Source organism: Trichosurus vulpecula, chromosome 1, assembly GCF_011100635.1.
Source record: "Trichosurus vulpecula isolate mTriVul1 chromosome 1, mTriVul1.pri, whole genome shotgun sequence".
Lineage (NCBI taxonomy): Eukaryota > Metazoa > Chordata > Mammalia > Diprotodontia > Phalangeridae > Trichosurus > Trichosurus vulpecula.
In genome coordinates, this window is record NC_050573.1 from 57,673,351 (window position 1) to 57,699,757 (window position 26,407).

At 51.3% G+C, this 26,407-nt stretch overlaps 1 protein-coding gene across 1 annotated transcript; it reads right to left on the reverse strand.

Moving 5' to 3' along the window:
• Nucleotides 1-641: 641 nt before the first annotated feature.
• On the reverse strand, nucleotides 642-20,479 carry KLF16 (Kruppel like factor 16). Its single transcript, XM_036741893.1, has 2 exons — nucleotides 19,942-20,479; nucleotides 642-1,163 (listed from the first exon to the last, which is right to left on the reverse strand). Exons 1-2 carry the CDS (start codon nucleotides 20,477-20,479, stop codon nucleotides 856-858), a joined length of 846 nt encoding a protein of 281 aa, XP_036597788.1. The 3' UTR covers nucleotides 642-855.
• Between the last annotated feature and the right edge of the window lie 5,928 nt (nucleotides 20,480-26,407).

Sequence of the window (26,407 nt, forward strand, 5' to 3'; positions counted from 1 at the left end):
GAGAGGCACTGTAGGGGGGACAGGGGGAGTAAAGGAACGGCCTTGCGTGTCTGCCTCTCATCAAACCTGGATTCCACATTTAATCAATATTAAAAAAAATATTATTAATAATCATCCTCACTATGTACAGAAATAGAAAGCATTATTTTCTGTCTCCAACGTTGCCAGCTGCCTTCAAGGCCTGGGCACGGAGGGGGTGCCCCTCTGCCCCCCCCCCCCAACCTGGGATGTGTGCTCTGCTTGGGGGCTCACCTTTGGGGAGAGTCCATGGAGCCTCCACAGGTTTAAAAAGAAAAAACAAAGAATATCCACAGAGGTCCAAGAATTCTGACCCTAAAATCTCAATCCCAGAGCCCAGAAAGCCTTCTCTTAAGGATGAAGAAAAACCAGCTGACAACTGGGGTTCTAGCTTTGCTGTTCCCCTTCACCCAACCCCCCACATGCCGTCACCCCTCAGGGAATCCCTGGGGCAAAGGTGGCCCAAATGGATGGCAGAGACCCTGGAGGGGGTGGGTGCTGGGAGCAACCCCACCTTCCCCCCCTCCCAGGCAAATGCTGGTGCTATTCTCTGTCCCCAGCCCCCAGTGGTCCGATACACCCACCCTCCCACCCTACCATCAGCACGATGGTTAAAAATATAAAATCAGGTGGCCCCAGGGGAAGGAAAGTCCTTGGCGTCCCAGTCTGTGCCCTGAAAGGGGCACAGGGAGGGCCTCCTCCATCTGGTGAGGCAGCCAGCTTCAGAAGAGGCAGAAGGTCCAAGGGGAGATGGCTCTTCAGGGAGGCCCAAGGTGGGGTGAGGGGAGATGTTGGAAGAATGAGGGGCAGTGGCAGCAGCTTCCTAGACCCTTTCCCCTAGAGGAAGGCAGCAGGGCTGGGTGCTGGGCTGGGGCTGGGGCTGCCCGCCAGGCTGCAGGGGGCAGAGGCCAGCGAGTCGCTGGGGGAGACGCTGCGGGCCCCCTGACGCTTGATCATGCTGGGGTGGAAGGTGGGGTGACGGCGGGCGTGCTTGGTCAGGTGGTCGCTTCGCATGAAACGCTTGGTGCAGATGGGGCAGGAGAAACGTTTCTCGCCGGTGTGCGTCCGGTAGTGCCGGGCCAGCTCATCCGAACGTGCAAACTTCTTAATGCAGCCTAACCATGTGCAGGGGAAAGGACGCTCACCTGTAGGAAAAAGGTACAGATGTGTCACTGAGACCAGCAGTCCAGGTTGGCTCTCAGTCACCAGGTGGAGGGTCACCCTTCACCCCTCCAAATTCCCACACCTGTAACACTGGAGAGGCCCTCAGAGGGCATTCCAGCTAATGCTATCACTGCAAGACAAATCATTCTCCCTCCCTAGTCTTCTAAGTTATTTTTTTTAATCTTTTTCTTTTTTGGAGGAGGGAATGGCAGGGCAATTGGGGTTAAAGTGACTTGCCCAAGGTCACACAGCTAGTCAAGTATCTGAGGCCAGATTTGAACTCAGGTGGTCCTAACTCCAGGGCTAGTGCTCTATTCACTGCACCACCTAGCTGCCCCCTTCCCTAGTCCTCTGAAAGGATGGCCTAGAAGAGATGATTTCTAGTCCTTTTGACATTCTATTTTCTAAGGTCACTTCCAAACCTGTGAGTCTATGGAGGGAGAAGGGAGCTGCCTCCATCTGAACCTTTACTTGGCATAGCCCTGGAAAGTGAATCAGAAACCATTACCACCCTCACCTGATGGGGGGGAAGTGAATCACAACAGAGGTGTCAACTCACATAAAGCTCCTGCTGCCTGAACTAGGTTAAAATTAACTAGGAAATGTTTAACAAAATAAATAAAAATAGACAATGTATTTTGTGGCTTTCTAAGTTCTTATGAGGCCTACAGGGATGTCCTTATTTTGAGTTCAACACCACATATGTAGAGGAAAGAGCAATGAACTTAGAGTCAGAAGGCCTGGGTTCTAATACTAACTCAGTTTACTATCTGTGTCACTCTTGGAGCCCATTTTCATCTTCTATAAAATGGGTGGGGGGGGCGGCAGCTGTACAATTATAAATAAGCTCTAAACTCCCTGAGAATCCTAAAGTCTATGAGGACCGTAAGGTAGCGATCTTCTGTATCCCCCCCCCAAGAAGCCAGCTTTTTTCCAGCTGCAGTTCCCCCCTTCCCTTCTCAAGAGGTTGAAGAGGGAGAACAGGGCTGATGGCAGAAATGATGATGGTGGCAGCAGCAGCTGCAGCTCCCAAAGATTAGGAATGAGGATTTCCCAGAGGCCAGATGGCCAAGGTTGCTGAGCCAGACAGGCCTTCAGTGTGGGGAGGGAAGGAGAGTATCAGACAGAAGGGGTGCAGTGGGGAGTGAGGGTGCTCAGGAGCAGAGGAGACAGAGCTGGAGTTGGCATCTCATGCTTCGAACCTCCCTATATCTCCTCCCATGCCCCACTTACCCCAAGGTAGGTCCTGCCTCCAATCATTAGATGGACTAGGGAAAGGCCTGGGCCACTGAGGTGCTGAAGAGAATGGAGCCAGCTGCCCTCCCCCCCCCATACACTAGAGCAAACAAACAGCCACAGGAGCCCACTCAGGCACAATGTATGTACAACTCATGGAGTTCCCTCCAGCCCCAATGGTACCCCCTAAGAGCCACAACCTTCCTTGTCCTTCCCAAGAAATTAGGAGAATAAGAAAGAAGCACAGTCACAGGGAGAAGATAACAATACCAATTCAACTTCCTTTATACCCCAGACATAGATTATTCCTTGCTTTCCAATAGGGGGAGGGGGAGGGGTAGGAGGAGAGAGAGAATGAATAAATGTGTGTGAGAGAGCGTGTGTATGTATGTGAGAGTGCGAGTGTGTGTGTGGGGGGTGGGATGGAGAAAAGAGAGGGGGGGGGAGAGGAAGAGAGAGAGAGAGAGAGAGAGAGTGTGTAAGGCATGGAATCTGTGTATGAGAGGAGTACATAGATGTATAGCATATTTGTGTGTGTGTGTGTGTTGTGAGAGAGAGAGAGAGAGAGAGAGAGAGAGAGAGAGAGAGAGAGAGAGAGAGAGAGAGAGACAGACGGAGAGAGAAGAGCTCCCAAACCAGCTGGACCTGGGTTATTTTACCCAGCAGCCCTTCCCTCCTCTGTCAGCTCGGACCTCACCTCCTCCCTAAGGGCATGAGATCCCCTCCCTAAGCAGCTTCTCTCTGGGACTGCAAAGTGCTCAGATGCCCAAACAAAAGGAAATGTGGAATTAGCCACATAGGTCCCCATATCCATTGGCTGCCCAGAGAATCTGAGAAGCCGCTATCTGAACCATGGAAGAGACCCATATGAACAATCACAAAATCACAAGTCCTGAAGAGTAAAGAATGCAGCAGTACTGTGACTAAGAGTTGTCTAAAGACAACGTCCCCCCTGCCTCCTCCTGGAGCAGAGGGCACCTGGGGCCTCTGAAGGAGGCATTATCAGAGGCCCAGGTATGGCTGGGCACCCCAAGCTGAAAATGCTCCAAGCATCGGTCTAGGAAGACACATCCCTGTAGGCATGGTCTGTGCTCTGACGGACAGCTTAGCCTGCCTAACCCTGGAGCTTAGCATTAGGTTTGGGCCACAGTAAGTCACAAAGGCTTAATAACCACAACCTCATCCTGGGTGAGTTTGGTGTTGCAGGAATCATCTTTGTTTTCACAGAGGCTCCAGTCACTGAGGCAAGTCAGGGTCTAGAGGCAGGATTTGAAACCAGAACTTTCTTGACCGTAGGTCCAGCCTCTATGGCTCTCTCTCTGCTACCCATGAAGGGGTCTGGTGAAGGGAGCAGAGGGAAGGAGGGATTTTTTGAAATCAACATTCTCAATGATTTTTGTCTGCCACAGTGAGCTCCCAGGAACAGGAGTCAAGGTTCCTCCTCTAAGAGCTGCATTTGACAAGTCTTGTGACCTAGGACAAGTCACTTGACTTCTCTTGGTCTGAAATTTTTCCTCTGTGTCTGTAAAATGGGGACATTACTCCCATCAGAATACGAGGTATTTTCTTCTTCCCTTGGAATGTATGTTCTCCCACCCTTCCTGCTCCTAGCCCATGAAAAGCCTACGCATCCTTGAGGGTTTAAGCTTAAGAACCGCATTTCCTGAAAGCTTCCCCTGGCGATCCCAGCCCTGGAACAGGACGTCATGTCTTGAGATTGAATGAATAGTCAAGAGTCCCAGAGTCTCCAAGCTGGAAGAGCCAGCCCTCAGAAGAGCTCTGATCCAAGCTGTATCTCGATGAGAAGCTCACTCCAACACCCAAGGGGTCAGTGGGAATTTCTGTGGTCCTGTCCACTTTCCTACAATGCCACACTGCTAATTCATGTTGAGTTTGTCCTAACTCCACGAATAGCCCTAGATTTTGCTGTCTGGCCACGGCTTCTCCACAGTATGCTTAGGAAGTTGATTTCTGGAACCCAAGTGTGAACACTTGACACATTTATCACTACACTTAATATCACCTAAGGAGATCTGGCCCAATGTCCTAGGCCAGCCAGGACTTCTTAGCCTGGGCAAGGGGTGGGGAGGGGTATCCATGAATTTTTTTAAACATCTGGATAACTGTATTTCACTATATTTGATTTCCTATGCAATCTTATGTATTTGAACTTGATTCTGAGAAAGGGACCAGGACATATAAAAAGGCTCCTGTGCTCTAAGCTGTCGAGAGCCACCAGAGTAGTGTCATCTGCAAATAGGGCAGGCGTCTGTACCATCTCTGCTTTGAATGACTAAGAAAAACGTGGAATGGCCCCCAGCCCAGCAGCGATCTCTCAGGTACGCCACTAGAGACCCCCTTCCAAAAAGGACATCAAACTTAATAATTCACTCTCTCCAGCATTTAACCAGTTTCAAATCCACCTAATTGCGCTAGGCCACTTGTCTCCCATCTTCTCCCTAAGAACAGCAGGGGATTTTGTCAAATGCTTTGCAAAAACTGAGGTAACTGTATCTAGAGAGTTCCTCTCATCTGTTTAAGTCTCATAACCCAGCTGTGAAAGAGGAAATAAGGTTACTCCGACATGCCCTGGTCTTTAAAAGGCTCCCCAACTCCCCCACCCCTTGCTAAATAGAGCCCTCCCATGGAATAAGTCAGGTACAATCAGTAATAATAACCCCTGACATTTATAGAATGCTGTGCGTTGGGCGCTGCGCTACGGGCTTCACAACTATCATCTCATACGATTCTCACAACCACCTTGGGAGGGGCTTTTATTATCCTCATTTTACAGAAGAGGAAATAGGCAGACGGGTTAAGTGACTTGCCCAGGGTGACATAGCTGTGTCAGAGCCTGAATCTGAACTCAAGTCTTCCTGAATCCAGGCCCAGCTCTCTCCCCACTGGACCCTCAGATGCCTTGGCTAGTTGTCAAGCAAAACAAACACACTAGCAGAGTCTGAAAATGTGAGACATCTCTGACCTTTTATTAGCGGCAGGTCCTGTGGCTTCTGCTTATGCTGTGCAATGCTCTACTTTCTAAGCTTCTCTAGATTCTCCAGTCACCATTTCTTATGGTTCAAGTATATGCCATTACTTTCACAATTTGTTCAGCCATTCCCCCAACTGGCAGACAAGGGTTTTCCTGCCAGTTCTCTGCAACCACGAGAAGTGCCACTAAAAGTGTCTGTACTGTATAGAGAGGCTCTTTCCTTATGTCTTTGACCTCTCTCTGAGCTAGATGCTTGGTATTTGCTGAGCCAAAGTATTTATGTATACGTGTGTCTCTATTTATAGACACACACATATATTTATAGATACGTGTACACACACACACACACACACACACACACACACACACACACACCCTTCAGTAATTTTAAAAAGCATTAATTACAAATTTTCTTTCCAGAATGGCTGGACAAGCTAACAGCTCCACCAACGGGAAACTAATGTGCCCATCTTCCCACAGCCTCACCAACATTTATCAGTTTTATCTTTTCTCATCTCAGCCAATGTCATGGGTACTAAGTAAAACCTTAATTTTCCCTTCTCTTCTTAGAGATTTAGAGCATTCGTCTGTATGGTTCTTTCACCTACTTTACTAGTTCACTGATCATCCCTTTAATAACACGTTCTACAATGTTGCTGGGAACTGGAGTCAAATTTCTGGCCGATACTTTGTAGACTATATTATTTTCCCAGGGGTGGGGTGGGGTGAGGTGTTAGGAGGGGGAGAGAAGAAACAGAGACATTTGCCTTTCTCCAATTTTTTGTTTAACTTCAGTTCATGAGCTTCCAAATCATCACAAATGATGGCTTTGCTAATCAAATCTGCTAGATACCCGAGGAAGGGGCAGTTCTGGGCTTGGAGACTCACTCAAGATGCTCTCTTATGATCTTATTTGTCTTGGGGCTGCCCCCTCTTTCCCCTTCTTTGCCATGTGCTGTGGGAGAATGAGCACCGACCCTCAGAGTGAAGACACTGGGGAGTGAACGAGGTCTGACTCCTAATAAGCCAATTGACTGGACTGTGGGCAAGTCACTGGCCTCCAACAGGCTGAAGCCAATGAGATGAAATTTAACAGGATAAATGCAAAATTCTGTCCCGGGTTCAAATAATCAACTTTACCAGTAGAGGGTGGATGAAGATATTAATTAAGTAACGGTTCTAACTCTGGAGATCTTAGTGAGTCAACAGTGTGACAGGGCAAGCTGGAAAAAAAAATTAATGCTACCCTAGGTTTCCCACTCAAAAGCTATGGGATTTGGGGCAAGTTGCTTGACTTTTCTGAGCCTTAGGGGAAGGGCAATGTCCAGAAAGGGGGTGGGAGGGGAGAATCCTCTTCAGACCACATCTGGAGCACAGGGAAGCAAACAGCATGCTGAACCTGAAGTCAGAACAATCTAAACCTACTCCGGGTACTTCCTAGTAGATTGTTTGACCTTGGGTAAGTCACTTCAATCCTCTCTGAGCCTAAAGAAGAGGGGTGGCAGAAGAAAAGTGAGCATGGGACAACTTCACTCCAAAAGGAGGTTCTGAAGACCCTCAGAGGGCAAAAGTAGGAGCCGTCAGAGGCTGATCTAGGGCCAGCGGAAGCAAGACCTCCTGCACAATGAGAGCTATCCACAAATTCCACAACGGCCCCATCGCTCAGGAGGTATTGAGTCCTGGCCACCCCTACAAAGGATTATCAAGAAGCATGTGTGTAGCCATTCAGGGGCAATGTTGTCAAACAGATTCTTGGGCCAGGTGTGGACTTGGAATAGATGATCTCTAAGGTGCTTCGGAGGTGTTCTGAAGTCATTGAGCCACTCTGACCCTCAGTTTCTTCACCTGTTAAATGGCCATAACAATTCTCACATTAATGATAACAGCAGCTATCATTTACATAAATCTTGTAAGGTTTGCAAAGCACTTGACAAATATCATCTCATTTGATTTTCCCAACAACCCTGGGAAACAGGCGATAATTATGACCCCATTTTATAGATGGGGAAACCGAGGCAGACAGGTCGAGTGAGTTGCTCAGGGTCCCACAGCTAGTAGGTGTCTGAGGTTGAATTTGCACTCAGCTCTTCCCAACTCCAGATCAGCTGCTCTACCCACTGAGCCATCTAGCTGCTTCTAGGCTACCTGGGTAAATGTATATACATACACACACACACACACTCTCTCTCTTCCTCCCTCTCTCCTCCTCTTTCACCTTTTCCCAGAAGCTCCTTCATTCCCTGTTTTTGAAGGGATCCACCAGGAACCTGCCTATTTGCTTGTTCAGATCTCTCACCTGAGCTCAGAAAAGGAAGTAGGGTAAAAACTTCAGTGTCAGAACTAGGGCAGTGGCAGTAGGCCTTGGCCACAGCTGCTGCTGAGGGCAAGGTGGGACTGTGGAGATTGGCAGGGTCCTCCCCTCCATCTCTCTACCTCCCCCACACTGGCACAAGCACATGCAGACACACACCCAGTTTGGGGGTTGAGGTGAAGAGGGGACATGAGAGGAGCAGGGGAGCTTAGGACAGGCCATACTTGCATTTTCACTTTCATTTTGATGAGGCTCACTACTTCCCTGTTCCCAGGCCTGGTTTGTGATGGGGGGGCAGGGGAGGAGGGGGGCTCTTTGGAGGTCGTCCATAGGATCCCTGGGGTGGGAGCTGTGCCATAGCAGGGAGCCCTCAGCACCCCTGTTCCTGTCTGAAACCAGCAGCAGGCTCTATCTCCGAGGCAGGCCCTCTCCAGCTGGGTCAGGTAGCAAGAGGCAGAGAGTCAAGGAGAGGAGGAAGGGGAGGGGAGACATGGGGGACAGGATGTGTGAGGGTTTCAAGTCGGGAACAAGGCCCAGCTGGGAACAGAGCAGCCGCACGTACGTGAGCAGACAGAGCAGGGAAAATGTCCCGTGGTCGTTCCCCAACCCTGCCCCTCCTCCTACCTCCAGGCTCACGTTTTCCCCCATGCTCTGAGAGCAGGGGCCCAGCACAGTCTAAACAAACCAGTAGTTCCTGCACACCGCTCCCCGCAACAGCCTTCTAGGCCAGGCCCAAAGGGAAGAGTCCTTGGAAACACAGCAGTCCTCTCCCCTCTAGCTCCCAGCCCCCAGAGGCTACCCCAATCAGGGCCCCCCATGTCCCAGGCAACCCACTGCCGTTTAGGGAGGAAATGGGGGGCCAGAGCTCAGGTAGTACTAAGTTAGGACACAGATGGCCATCACCCCCTAGGAGGGGATGTCACTCGACATTTTGGCAAAATCTTTCCCTGTCTGAGCCTCAGTTTTCTCATCTACTAAAAGGGTGAATGGAGAACGGATCTGGGTCAGGTGATGGGACAGCACTTTTGAGCTGCTGCGTTGTGATTAACACAGACCCAGGAGTCTTAAAGGAAGGGGGAGGGAGAAAGGGCGGCCTAAACATTGCCCTCAAGGGCAGAGACCTAAGGCTAAGACCAAGAGGTAGGCAGAAGCAGCAGAGGGAGATGTCCACTAAAAACAAACCCCTCTAACAATCAGAGCACTAACCCAGAAAGAGACAGGGCTGCTTCTCGAAGTAGTGAGCTCCCTGTCACTGAGGGCTGGGAAACCATCATGAATGTTGTGAGGGGTGGGGAAGGAGGAAGAGCTTCAGGTCCCGGTGGACAAGACGTCCTCTTAGGTCTCTTACACCTTTGAGAGATGAGCTACTAAGTCCAGATTCCTCCGCTTTAATTAAGTCTCAGCCCCATGATGGAGACCCTCATTTCCTTTGCACTTTCCTCATCTTAGGATCATAGGGAGTTGATGACCCCTTCTACAGAGGGGCGAAAAGGAGGCCCAAGGAGGCCTGCCCAGCTGCTAAGATTAGAATTCAAATTTGCCAGATTCTTAGAACTCTTTATACTCTTAAGGCCCCAAATTCCAAAGAAAAGATGCGCCCTTTCCCCTGTACCATCTAGCCTGTGTGTATCCATGAGGACGAAGGGGGAAAGAGCCCAGGATTTGACCAAGGCCTATGTGTCACTCCAAGATCTCCCATGGCTCCCAACTGCCTAAGGAATCAAATCCAGACTTGTTTTAGCTCAGCATTCAAGGCCTTCCACAATCTAGCACCACCTTCCCATTCCCAGCCTCCTCTGACCCCCTTTTCCTAGCTAGGCCTCACGTCCTAGCCAAAGTGGCTGATTCTGGTTAACTGTCTTCAGAACTCGCCACCCTCTCTCATTGACACAGCTCCTTGGGCCTGGAATACTCTCTCCCTTCCTCGCCTACAGAATGCTCACCAGTCCTCCTATGGCGTCTCTCCGTCCCTTTCCCTGGGGGGATGGCCCTTCCTGTATCCCTTTGTCCCTCACTTCCACCTCGTGCCTTTTATGTAGCATTATAGCTTCATTCTGCTACTAGATCTTAAGCTACAAAAGGGCAGGAACTCTGTTGAATGAGAATGCTAATAGCCAGCATTTATATAATGCTTTTAAAATTTACAAAGCATTTGAAACATATTTTTCTCACTTGGCCCTAATCATGACCCCATGAGGAATGTGATATTATTTCTAAGTTTACAGACAAAGGACCTAAGCATGATGGAAGGTGACTTACCCAGGGCAACACAGCTAGCAAGCACAGGAGGCAGGCTTTCAACTCAGGTAGTCCTGATTCCAAGGTCATGCCCTGCTAGTGTCTTATCCAAAGGCAGGTGATGTAGGAATGGCCTAATCTCACAAGTTCAGGTTTTTAAATGAAGAAAGTGCTTTGTAAGGCTTCAAGTGGCATTTAAGTCTCAGTTTCCCCAATTGAACAATGAAGGGGTTAGATTAGATGGTCTCTAAGGTCCTTCCTACCTGACATGGTGATTTTGTGTCATGGGGTTTCCTGGGAACACAGGCCAAATTTATTCCTGGAGTAGAAAAACAAGCCCTGAAGAAGCACCCAAAGGTAGAGGGGGCCCTTGCTGGCTACCAGATGGGTGCCAGGTACAAGCCATTCCCCCAGGGCCACACACTGGGAGTCAGGCCCTAGCATCTAAACCTCGCTCAGCAGAGGGGGAGCAAAGAAGGGGCTTCCCCCCCACCCCTTTTCCCCAGATGTCCACGTGGCCAGCTTAATCCAGGACAGGCAGCAGAGGCCGGCTCTCAGAAGAGAGCACCGAGCTCAGGCTTCTGTGACCCTAACAAATGATAACTTCTCTGGATCTCAGTTTCCTCATCTGTAAAGTGGGCAGAAGTGGGGATGCCCTACCCAACCTCCCAAGTTTCATAGGAAATTTCTTCTTCAAGGAAGTCTCTCCTTTTGAAAAGGGGATTACAGACTTAGAAGCATCTGGTGGTGCAGCAGATAGAAAACTGGGCCTTGAGTTAGGGAAGTCATTTAACCTCTGCCTGCCTCAGTTTTCTCAACAGTAACAATGGGGATAATCACAGCACCAATCTTGGGGGTTTTTGTGAGGATCGAATGAGATATTTATACAAGTATTTAGTGCAATGCCTGGCAGGGCCTGGAAAAATGCTCACTCCTTTCCCTTTGCAGGAAGGTGAGGGGCAGGGGTGGCAGGGCCTGCGGCCTTATTCAACAAAGGGAAAGGGGCCACCCCCCAACTAAGACCTTGCCAGGTTTCTGGAGAATGAGAAGGGACTCCAGAAATGAAGTCATGGGCTACCCTAATGACTCTCTGTTATTAAAACCAGCCACTCACTCTCCTCCACCACCCCACTCCCCCCCCCCCACCCCAGGCCTTATCAGGGAGGGTCAGTATAAAGAAAAACAGAGGACTTATCTCCCCCATGTAGAGGACGCCAAGACACTCCCGAGTCCAAAGAAATATGCCAATCACCACCTACCCCTCCAAGAAACTGATGAACAAACCCAGAAAAGAGACCGTCAGAGACCTTTGCCATCCATCCACTAATTCATTCAACCTCATTTACAACAAAGAGTGGAACAGAAGCAGGGTAACAGCAGCCCCCATTTAGAGTACAAAACATACTCAAAATAAGCAGAAGGATTAGTCCCATTTCACAAGTATGGAAACTGAGGCTCAGAAGTTAAGTGACAATCCAATTAGTCAATAGCAGAGGTGGGCCAAGTACCTAGCTAGGTCTTCTATTTATCAGGCACCTGCTAGTACCCTAAGACAACATGGCTCACCGCTCCCCACTTTTTATGCCCAAAACCTGAGCTAGAGAAGGAGGGAGAAAGCATTTACAACTGCTTAGATGGGTTGAAGATGACCAACTAGCTATTCTCTAGCAGGGCCTCCGCCTGCCTCAGACGCCCACTCCACTTAGGGCCCCAGCATCAGCTCAGCCTGGTACTGCCCCCACAACACCCAAGTCCCACTTCGGAGAATCAGTATCAGTACCATGCCTGGCCCTGAGGACCGAGGGCACTTCAGAAGCCATGGGAATCTGAGGCCAAGGAGAGAAGGGCACCAGGCTCCCAACCCCCGAGTCCTAGGTCCAACTTGTCTCTCTAGGGAGAGAGATGTGCAGGACTTGGGCCTGGAGGACAGTCAGGGCTGTCCCAAGTATGGGACTAGGCTGAAGCTTGGGTCCAGTCTCCCTTGCCCAAATCCCAAAATGATGATACTAATAATGATGACAGTAATAAAAGTAATTGTACCTACAGCCTTTAACGTGTGTAAAGCACTTTACACAGAATATCTCACTAAATCCTGAGACATAGGTGCTATGAAATGATCATAAACCCCATGTGTACAGACTGTGAAACTGAGACTTCCACGAGGCCCTGGAGGCCAGCTTGACTTCTAGAACATTTGGGCCCGGTAGGAAGGGGCCTCAGAGACCGCCAACCCCAGTGCTGCTCCGTTACATTTCCCAGATGGGGAGGAAAGGCTTGGCAGCTGTCTGCAGTCAATTTGTATGGGGAGCAGAGCTGGAAGCTCAGCCCTGGGCTTTAGCCCCTAAACCTGGAGTAGCAAAGGCCAGAAAGGAGCAGATTCCCAGGAGAACTAGAGCCCAGTGAGCAGACAGAGCACTGGACCTGGAGTCAGAAAGTCTGGAAGGCCTGTCTCCAGTACTCATTAACTGTGTGACCTTGGAGAAGTCACTTAACCTCTCAATTTAACTTTACAGGCAGGGAAAATGAGGCCCAGAAAGTGGGAGACTCACCCAAGGTCACACAGGTCCTCCCCTATCTGGTGTTCTTTCCACTACCTACTTAGAAGGGTTGGTCATATGAGATAATATTTGCCAACCTTAAGGTGCTATCTAGATGCTAGCTTCTTCTTCTCTACTAGGGGGATCAGTTTCACAGATTTAAGGCTGGAAGGCCTCATTTTTCAGAAGATGAAATGGACCCAGAGAGGACAAGTAAGTTGTCCAAGGTCACACAGGTAGCAAGGAGCAGTGGAAGGATTTGAACCCAGGTTTCTTGCTGCCTCTCTAGAAACAGGGAAGAGCAACTGAAGGATGTGGGGGGGGGGCGGCAAAAGGGGACAGTGCATCAGTTAATATCCCCATGAGGTGGGAAAAAACCACTCAACTGTCAGACAGGAAACCCATTTTCTGGTCCCAACTTTAGACAAGTCTCCAGACCATTCTGTGTCTCAGTTTCTTCAGCTCTGAAATGGGGCAACAGTGCTTACACAGCCTTCTTGGCAGGGTTGTCCTAAGACAGGCTGCTGGGTAAAATCTAACTGAAAAGCTGCTATCAAATGTGAGCTACAGTTTGTCAAGTGAGGAAGTTCAGCTGACTGAACCCAAGGACCCCTCCCAGCTGACACTGGGTGCTCTCTTCATCATGTGCCACAACATCCAGTCTTACCTACCGCCCCCCCCCCCCACACCTCTCTCTCTGATCCTTCTTTCGGAATCCCCAAACCCTACCCAGCTGGCCTCCCAGCCTCCCTCCCTACAGCTCCCCTCTCAGGCATCCAGACAGGCCTGCAAACCCAGACACAAACAAACCAGGGGGTCCAGAGCTTCCCCCACTTCCCAATGTTAATTAACCCAATTATCTCCCCCCCTTAACCCTCCCCGGGGGCCCTAGAAGAAACCACCTGGTGGGGGAGGGGGATAGAAGGAATGGAAAAAAACGGGAAAAAATTTCCTCTAAACTGTACAATTTTCCTCCTGGGTCTTAAAGCCAGTCTCACCTCCAGGCAGGCAGTACTTAACTTGGTGGCTAATTGGTGCTCAGTCAATATGGACTAGGAGTCAGTGCACCCTGAAAGGTCTCTGAGCCCCAGGGAGGCTGGGGATGGTGGATGGGGGCGGGAGGGAGAAGGAACACCTTTCAGGAGGCCCAGGTACCCTGCAATCCTGTGAGGTAGGGAGGGAAAGGGTTATCACTGGCCCCATTTCACAGATAAGGAAACTGACAGAGATGTAACCTCCCCAATCCTACAAGCTGCCAAGAGTCAGACCAAAGAACGGATCTCAGCATCCTGCCTGCCAAAAGAAACAACAGCCCCAGTCCAGAATGGTGGTTGGAGACACAGACCTGGGATCTACTCCAGGATTGGTCATCAGCTCCTAGGGGGTGGATCCCCTTCCCTTCTTAAGGACTGCTTCCTCCTCAGTCAAGCAGTATTGGGGGGCGGGGCGGGGGGCAGAGGTGCTGGGTTAAACACTTCTAAGGTCCCTTGTAGGATTCTACCAGTATAACCCCAGGCTACGGGCAAATGAAGTTTAGGCCCTTTGGTTTTCCCTGGAAAACAGAAAGGTTGGGCCAGATGATCTTGTGGACTTCCCCAAGGTCACATCGATGGCCAAGCCAGGACTGAAACTCTGGGCTCCTGACTCAGAGTCCAGGAATCCATTTGGCTGTACTCTGAGGGGCCCTGAAATTTCCTTAGGGCCCTGGCCATTCACCCCCTAGCTAGAACTAACATACACTCACCCACCCACACACACACACACACACACACACACACTCTCTCTCCCCCCCCCACACTCTCACTCTCTCACAAACACACTCACACACACTCTCTCTCCCCCCCTCCTCACACTCTCTCTCTCACACACACACTCTCTCTCACAAACACACTCACACACTCTCTCTCCCCCCCCTCACACTCTCACTCTCTCTCTCTCTCACACACACACACACACTCTCTCTCTCACACACTCTCACTCTTTTCTCTCTCTCACACACACTCTCTCTCTCACAAACACACTCACACACACACTCTCTCTCTCTCTCTCTCCCCCCCTCCTCACACTCTCACTCTCACACACACACACTCTCTCACACACTCTCACTCTTTTCTCTCTCACAAACACACTCACTCTCTCACACACTCACTCTTTCTCTCTCTCTCTCTCTCACACACACACACACACACACACACACTCTCACTCTTTACTTCTAAGAGGAAAAATAAAAGAAAACCAACCCAATACCCAGACATCAAGTGATCAGAATATAATGGGAAGCAAGCTTTATTTGGAGCCCGCAAACCTGGGTTCCAATCCCAGACCTGTCACCTAGGGGACCTTGGGTAAGTCATTTCACCCATGCAATATTATCTATAGATAATATAGATAATACAGATTATAGAATCTATATTGGATTAGATGAGGGCAGGAAAGGTCTTAATCGTTTTTGAATCAAGACCACCCGGGGAGGGGAGGCTGAGGAAGCGTACTCAGAATAATGTCTTTCAATGCACTTTTAAAAATTATGTTGGATTACAAAGGAAACCAATTCCATGGAAATAGTTTTTTTTTTAAAGTTCACCCTCCCCAGGTTAAGAGTCTCCGGCCTAGATGGTTTTGAAGGTCGAGCCTGAGGGCCGGACGCCGGCTGGGAGCTCATTCCTGTCCTCCTCCTCCTACCCCCAAGAGCCCATCTCCTCCGCCCCTGAAGCTGACGTCCCAGGGAGGCCAGTTGATCTCCATAGGGCGTATCATCCGTACCCACGGACCACCGAGGAAGGACTGTCACACCGCTAAGGGGACCTGAGCTGAGAGAGGCTGGGGTGGGGACAGGAACGCTGTTGTCCACTGGTTTTCAGTCACGTCTGACCCTCTGCGACCTCTTTTGGGTTTTCTTGGCACAGATCCTGGAGTGGTCTCCCATTTCCTTCTCCAGCTCATTATACAGATGAAGAAACTGAGGCAAACAGGATAAAGCGACTTGCCCAGGGCCCCGCAGCTGGTAAGCGGATTTAAAATCAGGAAGATGAGTCTTCCCTATTACGGGTCCTGCGCTCTCTCCGGTGCCACAGAGCTGCCCAAAGGGAGGCGGAAAACAATCTACAACAAAGCCTCATCTTTCAACTCAGGGGATCACGGGACTGAGAGCTGGAAGGGCCCTTAGAGACCTTCCACCGTGGTCTTGAGAGTCCAACTCTTCTCATTTATAAATTGGAAACTGAGGCTTGAAAGGGAGAGGACTCGCCCAAGATGACGAAGGTCTTCAGATTCCGTACCCGGAGTTCTTTCCACCACAACACAAAGGAGGGTTCCCTTTTGTCCTCCCTTTTCTCTCCTCCGTCCAGAATCCAAAGGGCCCTCAGAAGCTGTCCAGTCCAACGTCGACTCATTTTACCAATGAAGAGACTGAGGCCAGAGAAGCCAATTCACCTGCTCAAGGTCCCACAGCCGGTCAAGGGTAGAAGGGGAACATAAACCACTTCGTCCAGCTCCCATTAATCCAGGACTCTTTCATCACACCAGACTATGTAGCTACTTAAGCAAGTTCCACTGTGGGCCTCTATAAAGTGTGGAACGGGGGCGGGGGGGGAGGGGGCCCTCAGAGTCATTCCTGACTCAACCGTGTTTCCATTTGCTGCCATAAGCAGCTCTAGCCCTCCACATCCTACAGGGAGGAGGCAAAGACCCTTCCCTAGGCCCTCGCAAACAGCCCTTCTAGAGAGGAGAGGGAGGATTAGACAAGAGCAGTACCACCTTCTCACTGCAGCCCGACTCACACCTTTCCAACTCAGTGAGTGTGTGAGGGGGGAGGGGGAAGAGGAGGTGATCTTCCTCCTCTGAGCCCCAAATGGCACCATTTAACACCAGAGTGGAGTGGTAAGGACACAGACTTTCCAATAAGGCTTCTGCTTGACCCACATAACTATAAACAAATACTACTCTGCCTCTACTGGGAGCTATAGTGAACAATACACTGGAATCCAGAGTCACGGAGACCTGGATTCAAATCCTGTCTTACAAACTAGCTGTGTGAGCCTTAAAAGCCTCCGCATCTCAGTTCTCTCATCTGTAAATTGAGGAAGCTGGACTCACTGACCTTAAAGGTCCTTTCCATCTCTAAATCTATGATCCTGTGAGCCCCAATTGTCCCTTCTATGAAATGGGTATAAGACTCCCTGCCTCCCTCATAGAGTTTGACAATTTTGTAAACTAACAGATGGATGAGACCTTAGAAATTGGCTCAATCCGCCCATTTTATTCATGAAGAAACGAGAGAGGTTAAGTAACAATTACAGTCACACAGGCAGGACTCTGTCCAGTACAGATGTATGATTTATCATTTTTCTTTCATCTGGGTGTTATTGGTGATAACCTCACTATTTAACATTCTTGCTTTCTCCACAGGACTGCAAGCGAGGGCCAGCTGAAGGAAGAACAGGGAGGCAGACCCTAGAGTCAAGCCGAGTTCATGAACAGGCCCTTCCCCTCCCCTCCCAGCTTCTTTACCCCTCCTTAACACTACAAACAGGGAAATCAAAAGAGACTAAGGGAAGAGGGAGGAGTAGTAATGGGCGGAAAACCTGGGGGACCTCAGAGTCAGGAGGATGGAGGTCTAGGGTACATCTCTGTGGGTCCCAGGTCAATTCTAGCTTCGAAAGCGCCTTCCTTCCAACTCTGGAGAGTTTGAGTGCCCTCCACCAAAGAACTCACATATCTACTCCCCTTAAAGGTGGGGGGGGGAGGATCTATTAGCCCACTTTTTTTTTTTTTTTTTTTGCTGTCCCTGGATATTCCTTCAGAGAAATGGAATAGTGTCCTCATTGCCAAAACAGACAAGACTTGCTCAAACTTGATCACTCACCTTGTGACCCTAGGCAAGTCCCATCCCTTCCCTTCTGAGGGCCTCAGTTTCCCCATTTACAAAATGATGAATTTCCAGGGTCCCATTCAAGCTCTTCTAACACTCAACATTCTCTATTCTAAAAGCCCTTGGGGGAAAAAAAAAACAACAACTATGTTCAATCAAACTCTTAAGTGCCTACTCTGTATGAATCAGCAAGCATGTAAGCACCTACTACGTGCCCAAGCACTGGGGAATCATACCCAGATCAATATGAAACAATCCTGCAATGGAGTGTCCATTCCATTTCTCCAGATCACTGAGAAAGAGACAAAGTTTAACTAAGAGGCAGGAAGCAGCCTGACCCCATGGAGCTGATTCTCTGGTACGGGGAAATATGCTGAGGGTTGTAGGGTAACTCCTGGAGAAAGACAAAGGGCTAGGTATGCTTGGAGGGGTGATATCCCTACCGACCCCATTTATTAGTGTGGTCAGTAACTCCTTGAAGGCCTACTCAGTGTGGTCAAAAGGAGGCTGTAAGGATGGTTCTAAGGACAGGTAAAGATTGCTAAAATCCCCAGATAAAATCAAAACCTGAAGGGGAAGGGTAGAAATGAGGGGAAAAAAAAAATGTTTTTTTCCCCATAAGATTAGTTTTGGAGCCAGAGGGCCTGGGTTCAAATACCATTGATTACTTACTACCCAGGGTGAGCTTGGCCAAGTCACAACCCCTCAGGCCTCAGTTTCCCCAACTGTAAAATAAGAGGGCTGGACTGAAAACAAGGTCTAGTTCTAGCATGAAATCTATCAAGCTTTACTAGTCACTAATAAAGGTCTGATCTGGAACAGTGCAATTGGCTCCTAGAAAGGGTACCCAGGTTCAGCCCTTCCAGTCAACTGTGTGACCCTGGGTAAGTCACCAGCTCTCTCTGGGCCTAGATTTCCTTCCATTTCTACTGTATTCAAAGCATTGTAAGAGATTATGGACAAGATACAGAAATAGAAGTAAGGTCCTTGGCTTAGGGAGTTTGCAGTCTAGTGGGAGGATATGCCACACAAATAAATGCAACATGAAACGATTCCATGAACACACATATAAGATGGTAGGCAGCCTAGTACAGATGGAAGGGCAAGGAATTTGGGGGTCAAAGGGCCTAAGGCAAGTTCCTCCCTTTCTGGGACTGAATCCTCACCTGTAAAATGAAAGACCTACCAGATGGATCTCAAAGGTCCCTTACTAAGCTGACATTCTCTGTTCTCAGGTTCTACACCAGCCGCTTTGCCCCCCTCCCAACTCCCCCAGCCCCTAAGTCAAACATTCCCCACCTGGTGTCTCTCGGGCTGCTCAGCCCCACCCAAACAAGATCATCACATATTTGAAAAGACATAATCCGAGAAGGCTTAAAATGCAAAATGGGTTTTGGGTTAACCGCCCCCCCCTCCAACTTCAGGCAGCAGTTTCAGATCCTCCCCTAGCCCCCATGGCCCCACCCCTCCATTCCCGCTCCCCCACCAGCCCGAAGGACCCAGAGAGGAGGGGAGGGGCCGCAGGCAGAGCGGATCAGCTGGGAGGACAGGCGTCCCACGCCCCCCTCCGCCCCCAGTACAGACTCCGGAGTCCACCGCTTCCCAGCCTCCCCTTCCCCACTCAAGTGCTGCCCGCCCGCCCGCCTGCCTGCCAGCCCGCCCGCACGCCGCCCCCCCCCGGCCCCCGCGCAGGGCGCTGTGCCAACCTCGCGCTCCCAGCCGGCTCCCTGGGCGCCGCCCACCCGAGTCCCCTCCCCTCCCCTCGACTCCACTCGGCGGGCAGCAGCGGGGGCGGGGGTCGCGCCAATTGCACCCACTTAACAAACTTATTAGTGTGCCCCTCAATGCACACATATACATTAATCCGAACAGAGAACCCCCCCCAAATCCCGCGCCTCAGGAAACGCTAGAAAGGGAGGGGGGACCGCGTGGGGGCGGGGTCCCCACCCACGCCCACACAAAGCCGGGGCCACGCGAGTCCGCGGGGGCCACACTGGGTACCCACCGCCCCCCAACCCGGGCTCCAGGCCCCCAGAAGACCGAACTGTGCCCGCCCCCGCAGGGAGGGGGGTTGGGAGGGAGGAGGAGGAAGATAGAAGCCGCGTGGAAAATCACCGATCCCGCCTCCCGACCTTTCTCCCTCCCCCCCAACCGCCCCCACCCCAGCCCCCAGCTGGCGGGGAACAAAGGCGGGGGACCCCCGAGGGAGAGGAGGGTCAGGGAGCCGGGAAGGGGTGGTACGAAGCGGGGGAGGGGAAGCAATGGTGCTAGGGGGAGGGCAGACAGAAAGGGGGAATCGAGGGCCCAGGATGGGGGGGCGGGGGCATAGACCGCGGGGCGCGAAGGCGAGCTGAACTGGGGTGCTGGGACTGCCAGCGGCGGGGTGCGCCGAGAGGGGGTGGCGGCGACACGCGAACCTGCGGAGAGAAGGGATACGGGGGAGAGGGCGCAGAGCGGAGCCCAGGGGCCGGCCGAGAGCAGCGGGGCAGCAGGTCCCAGGCCGGGCTGGGGAGGGAGGCGGAGAGGCGGGGATGGCAGGGGACTAGAGAGGCGGGGGTGGGGGGGCGGCTCTCACCTGTGTGCGTCCGCATGTGCGCCTTGAGGTGGGAGGACTTCCCGTAAACTTTGCAGCAGCCCTCGAAGCGGCACGGGTGGCGCTTGCTGGGCGGCGAAGGGCTGTGGCAGCGGCGGGAGGCGGCGTGGGCGGCGGCCGTGGGAGCGGGCGGCCCGGCCGGGGGGGCGCCGTCGGGGTCCCCGCCGCAGGAGCAGGACGAGGACGACGAGGAGGTGCTGCTGCCGCTCTCCGAGTGAGCCGAGGCGGGGCGCGGCCCGCGCAGGTCCGTCAGGATGTTGGCTACCGCCAGCAAGTTGGGGGGCTCGGCGGGGCCGGGGCCCGGGGCGGGGGAGCCCCCGCGCGCCGCGGCCGCCTGCAGAGCCTCGCGCACCTCCAGGTCCTCCCGGCTGCAGTCGCCCGGGGCCGGCGGATCGGGGGCCGGCGGGGCCGGGGGCGGGGGCTCGGGCCGGGGCAGGGCCGCCGGGTGCACCACGGCACCCGTGGAGATGGACACCAGGCACTCGGCGGCGAAGTAATCCACGCAGGCCACGGCCGACATGCCGGCCCCTGGGCGCCGGGCGGGCGGGGAGAGCGAGGGGGAGAGAGAGAGACCCGAGCTAGAGCCCTCGCGCTGTCGCCGCCGCTGCCCACGCCTGTCCCCGCCGCCGCCGGCCGGTCCCTCCTTCTCTCCCTCCGGCTCCGCGCTCCGCTCTCTCCGGCTCCGCCCGCCCCGCGCGCTCACTCACTGACGCGCCCCTGACGCACCGGAGACCGCGGGGGCGGGGAGGGGACCCCGCCCAGAGGGGGGGGCCGGGCCACCGCGTGCGCCCCCTCCGGTGGGGGGAGGCGAGGGGAGGGGCGGCCCCGCCCCCCTACGCGCGCCCCACTCCCGCTGCGGCGGCACAATGGCCCCCGGGGGAAGGGGGCAGAGAGGGGGGAAACGCCCCCGACCTCGGGTCGCTACTGGCCGCCCCGCCCCCCTCGGCCCCCTCTCCACGTGGGCCCGGGAAGGGGTAACGCCCCTCCCCCCTCAATTTCCCTCCTCCAGAGGCCATGCCCCACCCCCTTGCTGGGCACTGCCCCTCCCCCTTTGTGGGGCGGTGCCCCTTCCCCTCCCCCCGCCTCCCTCTTGGCTTGTAGGGCGGTGCCCCCCTCCCCCCCTTGTCCCCTGGGCACTGGCCCTTCCCCCTTCTCGGGCTGGCACCACCACCCCTCACTGCTCCTCCTCTCCCCTTCATCGGGCTTATTCCCTCTCCTCTGTTCCCCTCCCCCACTCAAGCCGTTTCCCCCACCATCTCAATTCAGACCCCAGCCTGGCTCTGACCTCCTTTCCCTCCCCTTCTTCACCCCCAACCCCCATCCCCGGCCCGGAATCACCCAAACCCAGTCTGACCCTGCCTCTTTTTTGGAGATGCTCGCTGTTTCCCTCGCCCACGCCTAGGGCTTTGGGAAGTATTTTCTAGCCCCAGAAGCTGAGAGTTCTTTGCACCACTGCCACCCCCTCCCGAAAAGTAAAGAGAAATGGAGGTGGGGGGGGCGCTATAATGACCGTAAGGGTGAATGGAACCCTCCCCTTATTGGCCAGGAGAGTAAATGGAATTCCCCCATTGGCCAGGAGGGTGAATGGAATCCCCCCTTTATTGGCCCTGAAGGGGTTCATTCCCCCATCCCTGTCTGTATCCAGTTCCGAGCCTTTCCAGCCAGGACTCCCCCCTCATCCCTCCGAAGAGCAAGTTGGAGCCAAGTGAGTAAGTGAGGGTGGCTGGTGGGGGCGTTAAGGATCATGGACACCTTGGCATGGAAAATTATGGTGGGAGTCATACCGAAGAGCATTTACACACAAATGCCCCAAGAGATAGCCCTCGCAAGCCTCCTCCCAGCCTACCACACTTCAGACGTCCAAAGCCCACATTCAAGTGCCAAGGTGGAGAGGCTAGGTACCGTCACTCTGCCTTGTCTTTTTACCTGGCCTCATTGAGAGTACCTGGTACCACCCGCTTCAGAGTTCCAGGCTGAAGCCACAGCTCCCCAGCGGGCACCCAACATCCCCCGAAATCCTATAACATTTCTTTTGCCTGGGGGTGAATTTTATACTGTCCTCTAGTTGTTTCATGGACCAGATCTGGATTCTACTACTGCTTTGTCCCTGAGTCGCCAACTTTGGGCAGATATACTTCCTTCTTGATTCTCAGTTTCCCCACTTGCAAAATGAAGGAGTCGAGTTAGATGATCTTTGCAAACCCCTTCCGTTTTGGATTTTCTACGAGCTAAAGTCTCTTCCAATTCTGACATCCTGGGTTTTATGTTCCAAGAGCCCTTCCAACTTGGTCAATCTATTGTATCTTCTAAGGTCCCTCTGAATGGTAGAGCAGAACCCTGAATTTAGAGTCAAAAGAGCTGGGTTTGAATCCAAGTAATCTACTCCCTTTGTTATCCACCCTGAGCCTCAGTATTCTCATCTGTAAAACATGGTTTCTAAGGTTCCTTCCTGTTGACATTCTGTGTCCTAAGAGCTCTTTCTACTCTGGTCCCTTATATTTTACGTTTTAAGGTCCCTCCCAGCCCTGACAATCTATGTTCCAAGGTTCCTTCCACCTCTAATGTTTTTGTGGTTGTTCAGCTATTTTCAGTCCTGTCCAACTCTTTGTGACTCCATTTGGGGTTTTCTTGGAAAAGATACTGGAGCAATTTGCTGTTTTCTTCTCCAGTTCATTTTACAGATAAGAAGACTGAGACAAACAGGATGAAGTGACTTGTCCAGGGTCATACAGCTGGTAAGCGTCCAAGGCTGGATTTGAACTCAGGACTTCCTGACTCCAGGCCTGGCCCTCTTATCCACCTAGCTGCTCTCTCATAATTTATGTGACCTAATTTCGGTGGCCTAAGGTACTTTCTAGCTCTTGCTCTGTGTTCTAGGAGTCTATCTGGCCTCCTACTTCTGTTCCCCCAAAGGCCCTGGTCATCCAGAACAATGTCGTTCAGTTCGAAAGGGATCTGGGCACATAGTAGGCTCTCAAATGGAATGAATGGGATGACTAAGTTCTAGGTGGCCTGGGCTGATGTCTATGGCATTCAAGGCCTTCCAAGCCTACCCTGCAAACCTGCCTTCCTAGTCAGTCCTAGAGTTACAGCAGATCAGAGTTGGAAGGAACCTCTGCTGGTCCAGTCCCCCTCATTCTGAAGCAGAGGCCCTTGCCCTAAGTCTTGGCTTCACAGCTGGAGAGGGATCTGAGTAAGCATTCATCCAGTCCAGCTTCCTCAGGGTACAATTGAGAAAACAGCCCAGTTCAGTTAGGTAAACCTAACTGGATACTTCTTAGCTCCTCATCAGAGGCTCCTGCCCTTCTAATTTCTCACCTCCCACCTTCACACCCATCATTTCCCACTCCCTGGAATGGCCTCCCACCCACCATCTTTGCCTATAGAAATCTTGCCTCATTACAACATCTATAAGCCTAATTTCACCAGTGAGAGACCTGGGACTCAGAGGGTTTAAGTGACTTGCCCTCCAGCCAGTAAATTTCAGAGGTTGGATTTGAACTCATTTCATAGGCTCATAGATGGACCTGATGGACTCTGAAGCCATCTAGTCCAGCCCCCTTCAGGAAACTGAAGGAGGCATCCAAGGATTTTCAGGCGACCACAGAGAGCACCCATGGAAGTGGGGTTGGGATTTGTATCTGGGGCGCCTCACTCCAGATCAGATATTCTTTCTGCTGCTATAGAAAGCCTCCAATGGCCTTCCTTCTCATTGACTGCAAACCTCAAAGGGCTCTATAAATCCTAGCTAGAATTCCTAGACTCTTTCAGAGTTCAGCTTAAGGCCGCCACCCCCCCCCCCAAGAGGCCTCTGCCAATCCCCTCAGCTGCTGGTGTCCCCCTCTTCCCAATGATATCTAGGTATACAGGTTCACAACGTGTTTCTCCCAAAAGAATGGAGGCCTGGAACTGTTTCTTTGGAGAATGCAGTGTGGAACCATGAAAAGAGCATTAACTTTGGAGGCAGAGGGTTCAAATACTGTTTTTAATGCTTCCTATCAAATGTGAGAGTACTTGTAAAGCACTTACCACAGGGCCTAGAACACCGTAGGTGCTTAATAAATGTTCCCCACCCACCTGTGTAGGTAAATACCTTGCTTCCTGGGTCTGTTTCCTCATCTGTAAAGTGAGGGTGTCTTTCTGGGGTCTCTCCCAGATTGGAATTTATGATTCAATTCATGCATGGAGACTGTTGTCTCACTTCCAGAGAGATTAGATGAAAGGGCACTGGGTTCTCTCAGCTCACTGTCCCCCATCTTAGCCCTCAGGTAAGCTCCTTAAGGTCAGGATCTGAGGTTTTTGGCTCTATATCCCAGTGGCCTGCCTAGCACAGTCTTAATAGAGGTCTGGTCAATTACATTTAAGAGAAACATCCTGATTGCCTTCCCCAGCCTGTTATTGCTTACCCACTCAGGACCAGCACCGAAAAGGTTAAGCGCTTGAGGCTTTCCAAGCTGTCATCTTAATCCCTAGCTACTCAAACAGCCTAGAGCCCGGGAGAGGTTGGGGGTCAGGGCCAGCTGGTGGCTTCAAGTTCACCTGAGGAAACACCGAGGAATTCCCCAGAGTGGGCAGATGACTCGTTATTGAGCAGGGTAGGGTAAGAGACCAGGGAAAGAGCTTCCATGGGTTTGCCAATACATGTGTTCCAGGTTATGGAATTAAATTCGGAGTGACCTAAGTAAGGCGTGGCCATGTTGGCCTGAAGTGGGTGGTATATCCCAAGACTAGTGTTTGCATTTATCGGGGAGGAGGGGGCGATTCTTGGTAGAGGCAATGTTGGTGTCAGGAAAAAAAGACTGAATTTAGAGCGTGGAGGCCTGAGTTAGAATCTGGGTTCAGAAGTTTAAATACTTTGGGTATGTCTCTGAGATGTTGTAAGTATCACCATCCTTCATTCATTAAATGGCGATACTTACAATACGAGATGACTGTGAAGAAGTTTAAACCTTACAAGCCACCATAGAAATAGCATCTATTATTTTATATGTGTCTGGACTATGCACATATGCTTGATTACATGATCATTTACATTGATACTTAGGAGGATGTCCCAGAGTATTTGGTTTTATCTGCACATCCTTCAGAAGGACTGTCTCAACATGTATGTGCATGGATACAGATAACCCACATTTCTTCAGTCCTTTAAGACTTGAAAAGTGCTTTTTGTCCAACCACCTCAGGGTTGCTGCTATAGGCAGTCGCTGGTATTATTAACCCCATTTTACAGGTGAAGATAAGTGAGGTAAACAGAGAAATGAGTTGCCCAAGGTCACACTGTAAGCTGACTCATTCTCAGGTCTCCTGAATCTAAGGTTGAAACACACTTTCTACCTTATCATTCCTTCAACAAACATGTTTTAAGGCCCTACTGTGTGCCAAGTACAATTCCAGGACAAAACCCAAAACTATTCCTGCCCAAGGATGGTAGATCTAAAGCTGCAAGGGACCTCCGATGTCATTTAATTCACCTATCTCACTCTGCACAAGGAAACTGAGGCCCTGAATGCTTAAGTGATTTGCCCAGGAACTGAAATCTTTTATTAATGTTTTACACAAATTAATTACTTCTCCTTTCCACTCCCATCCCTGACTGAACAATAAAAAATAAAAATAAACCACTCAGAACAAATATGCCTAGCCCAGCAGAGCAAATTCCCACATCGGCCGCGTCCAAAAATGTCATGTTTCGTCCTGCATTTTCGGGTCATCACCTGTCTGGTTCCTGCCAAAGAGGTAGCCGGCGTGTGTCCTCTTCGCCCCTCTGGGCCACTACTTGGTCACTGTATTAATAAACGTTCTCAAGGCTTTCAGAGTTATTTCCCTCTCCAGTATTGTGGTCATTGTCTAAATTGTTCTGCTTTTCCTTGTTTTCACTCGGCATCAGTTCATAGAGGTTTTCCCAGATTCCTCTGAAATTGGCCATTTCGTCATATCTTATGACACTGTAATATTCCATTACATTCCTGTACCAAAATTTGCTTAGCCATTCCCCAACAGATGGGCAGCCCCTTGGTTTCCAGTTCTTTGCCAGCGCAAAAAGAGCTGCTATAAATATTTCTGTACACAAGGGTCCTTTTCCTCTTTCTTGGATCTCTTTAGGGTAGAAGCCTAGGCGTGGGATCACTGGGTCAAAGAGCATACACAGCGTAGTGACTTTAGGGGCAGCGTTTAGAGATGAAATTTGAACTCAGGTCCCTTGACTCCCAAGTCTGAGGCTTCTGGTTACTACATCAGCTAAGCTTCCTCCTCAAGGAACTTACATCCTGTTGGGGGTGAAACAACATACAGAAAAACAAATACAGAACACATGCAAAACAGATACAAAGCCATTTGAGTACTAGGTAGGATCAGGGCTAGGCCTGTAAGAAACAGTGCTTGAGCAGTTCCTGGATGGAAGCTGGCTCTTCTAGGAGATGGAGATGAGGACTAGGGAGCTTCTAAGGCT

Coding starts and splice junctions, on each gene's coding strand:
- KLF16 (XM_036741893.1), bottom strand. CDS start 20,479: ATGTCGGCCGTGGCCTGCGTGGATTACTTCGCCGCCGAGTGCCTGGTG. Junction 1,164..19,941: donor GCACATGCGGACGCACACAG/GTGAGAGCCGCC, acceptor TTTTTCCTACAG/GTGAGCGTCCTTTCCCCTGC.